This window comes from Catharus ustulatus, chromosome 1 (genome assembly GCF_009819885.2).
Source record: "Catharus ustulatus isolate bCatUst1 chromosome 1, bCatUst1.pri.v2, whole genome shotgun sequence".
NCBI classification, from domain to species: Eukaryota; Metazoa; Chordata; class Aves; order Passeriformes; family Turdidae; genus Catharus; species Catharus ustulatus.
The window spans coordinates 151,418,679-151,427,857 of record NC_046221.1 but is presented as its reverse complement, the minus strand read 5'-3'; the positions used below and the strand labels follow the sequence as shown (position 1 = coordinate 151,427,857).

General features: G+C 40.5%; 1 protein-coding gene across 1 annotated transcript in view; it reads right to left on the bottom strand.

The window, feature by feature from the left end:
• Positions 1-2,311: 2,311 nt before the first annotated feature.
• FER1L6 (fer-1 like family member 6) overlaps positions 2,312-9,179 on the bottom strand; it is a 59,047-nt gene continuing 52,179 nt past the window's right edge. Inside the window, exons 37-40 of the mRNA XM_033082248.1 lie at positions 8,893-9,134; positions 8,440-8,603; positions 7,118-7,218; positions 2,312-2,995 (exon numbers count right to left, since the gene is read on the bottom strand). Of these exons, the coding sequence (XP_032938139.1) occupies positions 2,779-2,995; positions 7,118-7,218; positions 8,440-8,603; positions 8,893-9,134 (724 nt within the window). The 3' untranslated portion in view covers positions 2,312-2,778. The remainder of the gene's footprint in view (positions 2,996-7,117; positions 7,219-8,439; positions 8,604-8,892; positions 9,135-9,179) is intronic.

Here is a 9,179-nt window from a genome sequence, read left to right as displayed (position 1 = left end):
TCCTAGTGAAGGGGGCCTCTGTTCCTGATGTGGAATCCTGGAGCCACAGCAGAGGCATCCAGGAAGCAGGCACAGAGTTTCTGCTAATCAGTGTAGCTCTGATTAGTCTTCATAGCTGTTCACAGAAGTGCTTAAAAGAGAGGCTGTCTGGAAGAGTTTTATAAATTATCTTTCTGCATTGAAAATACATGAAGATTTGTTTCCTATTGAGACAGAGATTAATTAGAAAATGGAAAGAAGTGGCTGTCATATGCTGAATGTCTGGGAAGCTGGAACCAGATGTTGAGTTGAGCTCTTCCCCAGTCACAAATATCTGATTTAAATAAAAAAAAAAGTATAAATTAGTCTGGAAGAAGACAGTTCTCTGCACTTTGGAGCTGATGGCAAGCAGACTATTCAGCCAAGATAATAAAAATCCCTTTGGAGCTGGTAGCTGGTACACAGAATGAGAAGTTCTGCCAGGCAACCAAAAACCTTTCTGTAACTAATGTGAGAAGAAAGCAAATTCTTATGTCAAGGGTTTTCTTTCTTTCTTTCAAATATAAAAGTAATTTTAATATAGTCATTAGCCACTATGAGACCAATCTGCTGGGTCCAGTGCAGTTTGCAGAGCAAACCTGGGAACAAGGTGCAAAAATCAGGACAGAGCAGACCACAGTCCAGTGCTTCACACAGTCCAAGGCACAAGAACAGACAAGCAGAGTAAGGACAGATGAACACAACAGCTGCCATGCAGCATCAGGACCTCTGGCCTGACACAATGGAAAAGATTCAGATTCATTAACTTTTTGGTTGTCACAACATACTCCAGTCATTAATATTTATCTCTCATCTTTTGCACCAGAATAGTTTCATTGGCTCTCACTGGAGCTTTTAAATTGGATTTCCAAAATTCATGGTATGATGAAACTTATTAGGAGAAACATTTTCTTCTCTGTTTCATACAGGTTCTGTTGCAAAATAGCACAAAATTGAGACGTGGTTTCAGAGGAATATGTCACACGTGGTGTGTGAGCAGAGACTGCAGCAGACAATGGCCTGGTGCAGAGGGATTGAGATGAAGAGGGACTCGAGGGTGATCAGCAGCTTTTCACATCACTGTCTTGCTACATTCAACCAGGGCAGATTTAACCATCTAATTGTGTTTTAATTTCTAAGTCAAAAGAATAACTTCTAAAGGAAAATAGAACAGAAAAACCTCCTTTGCCACGTCTCCTTGTAATATAGTCACTCACATATCTGTATTTATTATATACTTAGAAAATGGAATTTAGAAGAAAAACAGAGTCATGATCTGCTGGATAGAGTGGGATTGGGATGCTTTCACCTTGCCTTTAGCCATCTGCCTCTGTCCTCAATGGAATGGGGAAGAGGCTCTTTTCCAGCAAGTTGTCCCATCCAAAATAAAGCTTTTCATAAGTGAGTTGTCTTGTCTGTAGAAGTTCCACTGGTACCCATTTTCCAGACCAATGCAATTACTTGTGTTGTAGGCCAGAGGAGAACACAAAGGCTCATTGCACAGGCCAGCTACAAGCAGTACCAAACAAGCTTCCCTCATAAATGGCTTCTGAGAATTGTCAAGGTGCCTGCTTTTCTATTCCTGCACCCTGAGCTTGGCAGAATTATCAGCATTTATAGGATCTCTTTGTCTTGCCTTTTGATACTTTGAAATGTGCAAAGGGTGCTCACATTTTGTGTGAGGGGTGCATGGTGGAAAGCATTTTCACAAATGTTGTCTTTATGACAGTTCTAACTGGGGGTGACACTGGAGGAGATTTGGATGGCTATCTCAAATTCATAACCACTCATCTGAAGGCCAAGTGGAATCATGGACTTATCAAGTCTTGCCTCACGCTTGACACAGGTGGCAACACTTTATGTATTCATAAGTAGGACGAGGGTTTTCACACTGACAACTCTGTAAGGTTTTATTCTGTGTTTTCTTTAATACTTCGTGGTTCTGTTCTGCAGCCCTTCTCTTTTCCATTGCTCTTTGCCCTTGCTTTTCAAGCAGCAGGATTTTCCCTGCTCCCTGTCCTCTGTAAGGATAATTTGTTACCATAATGCCCGTGGATGAGTCTTTCTGAGGATCTTCCTGATCCCTCTCCTCTAGAGACCACCAGCACTTTCAAATTGCAACTGAAAAAAGTTCTTTCAATTGCTTCAATCTGTCATTGGCACTTAGCTCATTTATGAGTGTGTGAGATGTTTTTGTAGAGCACAGCATTTTTACTGAGAGGTGTGGGGTAAATTCTACATGACACCAAAGGAGACAATTTAACCTTGGAGTTCTTTTAATAATACCTTTTCTCTAAAAATAATAATGGCATTATAAAGTCATTGAAAAACAGTTAAAAGAATTAATTACAAAACTATGCAAAGACTGTATTGTACATTTATCTTTGTGTAAAGATCTTGATCTAAATATTCCATCATTCATCTGTAATAATAAATAGTTGACTGAGAAATTAATTTCTGCATAGCATTGAAGAATTTACTCTTAAATTCAGTTTTAGGTGCATAACAACACTTTCAGTGATGTCAATAACGCTGCAGCAGTAATGATGTACATCATTAATGTACATAATTTATGTACATTAATGTACATGAATGATAATGTACTGGTGGGTCTAAATGAGCATTCAAAGAAGACATTCCAATATTCTGAGAGCTCCAGTTTCTGATGTGAATAGTTACTTTTCTTTTTAGAAGGAATGAGATGTTTCAGGTTAATAAATTCTTTTTGCCTGACTTATTTTTAGCAGAAGTTTTCTTATTTCATTGACTACCATGAGAGCCACGATCTATCACCCTGTTCCCTATAACTATCTTTTCACTAATTGCACCTGGCAGTGTGTAGATAAAGAGAATCAGGAAGATAACAAGAATAAGCAGAATTATTCCAATGATGATGTACTTCTTGTAATTCCTCCAGATCAGGTGATACAAACACTTGAAAGGGTTTACAAACCAGGAGAAGGATGTGTCTGGTCGGCTAAAAGGGAAAAAAGAAAAAGAAAATATTTTGTTAAGGCCAATCCATCTCTTTCCAATGTTATCCTGCTGCAAAATATATACTTGAGCCTGAAAAGGACCTTTAAGTCCTTGGAACCCACTACAGGGATTAGAGGGAATGTCCACCCATGTTCACAAGCTGTTAGGTCATTTTTCTTCCACCCATTCTCAAACAGAGCTCCACACACACTTGTAATTCCAGCTCACACATCATAAATACTTCAATTTATGTCATTATATAGAGGTTAAAATTCAAAAGAAGATCATGGTAACTCCTAAAGAAGAAATGAAGGTATCATAAACATGAGTACAAAAGTTTTCTATTAGTTTCAAGGAATTTAACATCACAAAAATTGTAATGAGCCACTACAAAAAAATCTGATTGCACAGCGATAGTCGTGGTGCCCTAATAACCAGAGCCAGCTCAGGTCAGGCATGTGGCCCAAAATGTTGTATTTTCAGAAGGAAATTTAAAACAGGCCTCATGAAAAAAGGAAATGATGACCTGAAAGGCAGCTGGTTTGCCTGTGTCCATAAAGAAGAGCCACCTTCTTCCAGTGGAGAATATCAGCATTCCACAATCCATTTTTTTCCCAAATGTTTCCCCATGCTGTGTTCTCCACCATATCCATAAATTTCTTCACACTGTACAACAAAGCTGACTGCATACAGAGAGGAAAACAATATTCTATTTAGGAAAAATGTTGGCCTGGTCTCTCCTCTGGCATGACACCTGGGCTGGGAGGGCACTGTGCTGCTCCAGCAGCCCTACCCAAGGCAGGACCTGCCACCTTTCTCAATGGGATGACCTGATGGACACAGAGGTGCTGGGCAACATCAACACCTGCAAAACTGGGGCAGGTTGTACTTCCTATGCAATGTCACTGTAATTGTGCAGATGGTGCAGCAATAAGGAGAATGAAATTAACTGAGGGTCATAAAAAGCTGTGGCCATGTCTCTCTCCAGAAAGGTGTTCCAGGAATTTAAGCTATGTGTTAGTTATCTGGTAAACTCAGCATTCAGCCAGTAGAAGTGAATGTCAATGTGACAGAAAGTCTGTAAATGTTAAAGGTCAACTGAATATCTTTTAATGAAAGACTGGGCATTTTATCGAGGTGGAAATGATTCAGAAATAATCAAATTAGCCCTCCAGGTTAAAAGGAATTATTAAAAAACTGGACACTCTGAAGATAAAACTACTTGAGTAACAAGAGCCTTATTCTGCATGTACCAACTGCTTGAGGACTTTTCATAACCTTTAAAGTCTGGGGGGAAAAAAAAGCCAGACTGTAGTTTATTTAATTTGTTTCCTTTGCAACATAGGCAATAGAGCTCATTATCAGTTATAGCAGTATATTTATTATAATAGACTGCATCCGGAAAGGCATCATGTCTTGATCAGCAGAATTGAAGAGATGAATAGCCTCACAGTGCTTTGGCCAGCAGGAAATTACACTCATTGACCCTTACTCTTTGTTTGCATGTTTCTCCCTCTAGTTCACAGACATTTAATCTTTGTCCACCTTTACTCTGCTACATTAAAGAGTCTGCTACTGTCTATAGCACCCAGAGAATAATTTACTTGTTTTGAAATTATTTTGTTTCTTAATTAAAAATAATAATTTCACAAAAAAATCTGAAAATTTCTCTGCTCCTCTGGGTGTTCCTACATGATGAGGAAAAAACATAGAGTGAATCTACAGTACTGGCATAGAAATCCTGACAAAAGAGGTCCTTGAGATCCACTCCTTCCTGAAGACAACTCATCTGAATGGTAGAATCAATTATTTTTTATATCCCAGCTGATTGTGACTACTCTGCATGTATAAACCACATATAGCATCACCTAGGGGTACTGAGCTAGTAAACTTTAATATCTTTAAACAATAATGAAACTGAGGCATGCTATGTGCTCAACTGTTAGTTTGTTTTCTTTCCAGTGAGTGAGTGTCTAGCTAAAATAATTTTTAGCATTAACATGCTGATATTGCTTTAGTAACCTTAGGATTTATTCTGCCTAACTTTAAAGCCTAGGTGCTCAATCTGGTCCTCCATGGGCTGTCTGCATGGGGAGAGGAGGGACCTTCAGTGGGCCAAGTCATCTCTTTCCTCAGCTCATATCTTAGGATATGTGTGCTGGGTAAATGGGATAACTTCCCCACCATGAGCTGCTAAAAAAGGAGCCTGAATGTTTTGCTTCTGAGATGGGTAGTGCCCGGTGACACTATCTCCACTTTTGATTGAGGCATACATCTCAATTGAGAGTAGAATTATGTTGAGCCAAGTGTTGGCTGTGTATTCACACCACAAAACCCACTGATACTCAGTGCAGGTTCTGGAGGAAGACTCTGGTTTGGAGACTTCTGGGTCAAAATACCCCCAGGCTGTGCAGCAGAGAAGAGGCCACCAGGCTGGTGATGACTTTTTAGCCCAGCAGCACATTTGCAGATAAAATGCCCTTGATCTGAAAACACAGGGAGCCCTGGGTGCATGGGCTCAAAAAATGAGAGGAAAATGAGACAGTGCCTTGTTCATCCTAGGGACAGCCTTCTGGACATGTAAACTTTCTATTACACTTGACACTCCCTCTTAAAACTCCCTAGGCTGATTGCTTTCCACCACATGTATTTCAGAGCTATCCCAGTCCTCTCTCCTCTGAAAGAGGTGCTTTGGTTTCCATTCCTGGGAATCTTTCAAGGAGACACCTGTCAGGCAAAGCTCATCCTGCCTTTGGGTAAAGGCGTTGGGTGAAGTGATTGTTTAAAGTTTTTCCAAGGCCAGTTTTAAACAATGCTCTGATACCTCTGATCTGATAATTCCTTTGTGCTGCTTCTTCTTTTCTTGTGTTTATCCTGAGATGTATCTCAAACCAACAAAATTAAACAGAATGTGTAACGATTACCATTATGAGTAGCAATTGAATTTTAGAAGCTTTGATAGGAGGAAATATAACATCAATTCCTCTCACTCTTTTTTTTATCCAGTTCATAAAAAAAGTGCTCAAGTGTCTTAGTAGAACAAAGCACTTGAGCCAAAATAGATTAAAAGTACATTTTTTCTGAATGCAAAAAGCTCAGCTGATAGTTTTTAACGTGACAAATACTGAAAGCTAAACCGCTCCTTCTAGATCATTTGCCTTTGTTAAAACACTTTAAATGTCCTCATTAAAAAGCCTTATAATGAAAAATAAGCATTTTCATTATTTGAGTATGAAGTACAATAAAATTAGAGATGGAATTTTAAAGTCACATCCTTCATGTGTCTAAAGAAGGGCAATGATGCTAGTGAAAGGACTGGAGCATGAGTCTTGTGAGAAGCAGCTGAGGGAACTAGAGTTGTTTATCCTGGAGAAAAGAAGGCTTCAGAGGAGACCTTATTGCTCTTTAAAACCACCTGAAAGGAGGCTGTAGTCAGGTGGGAATTGGTCTCCCATGTCACAAATGACAGGATGAGAGGAAGTAACCTCAAGTTGCTTCAAGGAGGCTTTAGACTGTGTATTGGTGAAAAATTTACTGACCAAAAGGGCTATCAAGCACTGAAACAGGATTCCCAGGGAAGTGGTGGAGTCACCATATTTGGAGGTATTTAAAAGACATGTAGATTTCATGCTTAGAAACATTAGCAATGGACTTGGAAGTGCTGGATTAATGGTTGGACTCAACTATTTTAAAGATCGTTTCTAACCTAAATGGTTCCATTATTAATATAATAAATATAATCCATCTGATGTTTATAGTGACCAAACTGAGATGTTGACTGAGTGTGTAAACTGTGATGATTTAAGATATTATCTTGTGCCAGGTCAGCTATGGAATGAGCTCATGTGTGAATTCCAGCTGAGGACAAATGCTCAGCAATGCAATTTATTTGGGCTTCCAGAGGAAGACATTTCAGCAAACTTGGAAGGTGCTGCCAGCAGCAGAGCCAGACACCAGGCCCTGCACAAGCTGGACAATTACTTGCTGAAGGTTGCAGCTGGAAAGAAAAGAAACTCCAGGAGACCAACGAGGAGGTGTCCTGCAAGGAGGCCTGTGGTTGCCCTTCCCCATCTCCTGCTGAATCCCCTGCCCCAGCATGCTTTATGAGTTTGCTCCTACTCACTTGGGTTTTTCCAAGGGCTCAGGCTCCTTTCGAGCTTTGCCTACTGGATTCTTCTCAGCTTCTTCTGCTGTGACCAAGTGAAACTCAGCTTCCACCTTGCCCTGGATCAGAGAGAGAATACGTAAGCATCCAGTCCTGGGTTATTATCACTAATTCACAGCAGGATTTGTCTTGTGGAGAAATGATGGAACCGATTGAGGGCAAAGGAAATTGATTAAGGAAAATCAGATAGTCTGTGCAGTTGAAGAGAAAGCACAAAGGAAAACCCAGGTACAAATTGCTGACTTATGCTCAGAGACTGTAGGAAAGAGAGGTCAGATGTTTTCTTCCAGACCCATAAATATATTTTCTGTTTCGTAAATTGTAATGTAATTCATCTGAGAAGACATGTACTCTATCTATCACACATCCTGGCAGAGCTGAATGTCTGAGCTGGAAGCTGTGATGCTGACGTGGACCAGGTGTAATCCATCAGCACAGGGAAATTCAGCCAGTCACAAGTGCTGGAGCCATTGAGCTGTGGGGTCTCAGCTCACAAAAGGAGGATAGGATTTAAAGATTCTAGTTACGATTCAGACTGGATGAATCCAATCAGCTTTATAGAATCTGTGATGGATGAAAAACAGACAAATGATTTTACATTTATTTGTGACTTTCCTACCCTACACTTTTGTGGATGGTATTTATCTGAAGTGTTGATCTATGCCCACCGGCTGTGATTCAGCACAGAACAGGGCTGAAAGAAGGATGCCAATAAAGGTCATAAATGTGGAAGCAATGGAGAGATCAAAGTGGGCTGGGAGAGAGGGAATCAATTGTACTAGAGTCAAGAATAAGGAAGTAAATCTGGGATTTGCAAGTGGAGTTCATTCAATAAATCCACAGAAAGTACACAGTGAGCTTCAAGCTGAATAAGGCAATGAACTTGAAGATGGCACTTTTCATTCAAAAAATATTTTTTTGCTGGAATAGACAGAAATATGAAGGAATGGTGAGCTTTAGGAACACCCTGGGAAAATTAATGAAAGTCTAGAGACTGGGGAAGAAACCCCTTAAAAAGGACCAAAGCAGGTGAATTTATAGAGGGTTATAGTACTGGAAATGAGTAGCTGGTAGCTCTTGGTCTGTCTCCCCCTAGGGAACTGAATGCACCTGAAAAGGCACCTTAGTGCTCAGTTACCTGGGTTCTTCTGAACCAAATATATGGAGAACCACTAAATCATTTGGAGGAATCTTAGGGATTGCCAGAAGTGGTTGCTCAAAATCCAAAATTAGCACATTAGTCCCAGAGAAAAGCTGTTCATCTGTAGTGAGCTGCTTACCGTGAGCTCCCCAGCCTTGATGAAAGGCCACCAGCCTCTGATGCGCTTCTGCTGAAATATGGAGATCTTGTTTTCTGCACTTGCTGCCACAACTGTGCCTAGGTCACAGCTCTTGGCTGTCTTTGCTGCTCGAGGGAACCCGTTCAGGTCCAATTCAAGAGTGCCTGGAGAAGGAAATAACGTGACAACGCTCAGGGAACAGACACAAAGACATTCAAATAGCTTCCAGATGAGATCCATGGAGGAACTGAGCTGAGGATCTCTCTGTACTGTCAGTCATTCATTTGTATTGCTAATTATTGACTTAACAAGAAATGTGTAAGTTTGCAATGTGGTGCTTCAGAAAGAGAAAAACAAAAGTTGGGGCTGAGACACCACTTTGTGCATGCCTCTGCAAAACACAGGTTTGGTGAGACCTCAGATGAAGTTCAGGCAGATCCATTGCATACTTACCCAGGAAATCATCTGAGGAGAGTCTTTCAAAATCCCACACCTGAAGCACCAGCTCAGCAGGTATTTTTCGTTCTGTCTTTTCTAAGGAAAATATGTTTTCTCTTTTAGTAACCACCATTTGTTTCTCTGCTGGGAGATAGTGGAACGGGAACACAAAGCGCCAGTTGAAGTTGCCCTCTCCTGTCAAGGAATTGTAATGTACATCTGTCTCCTGTTTGTCCTCTTCCAGGCCCTTTATCCACCTACAGCAAGCACACAGTGGAAAGCATCAGGGGATGTTGAAGTGC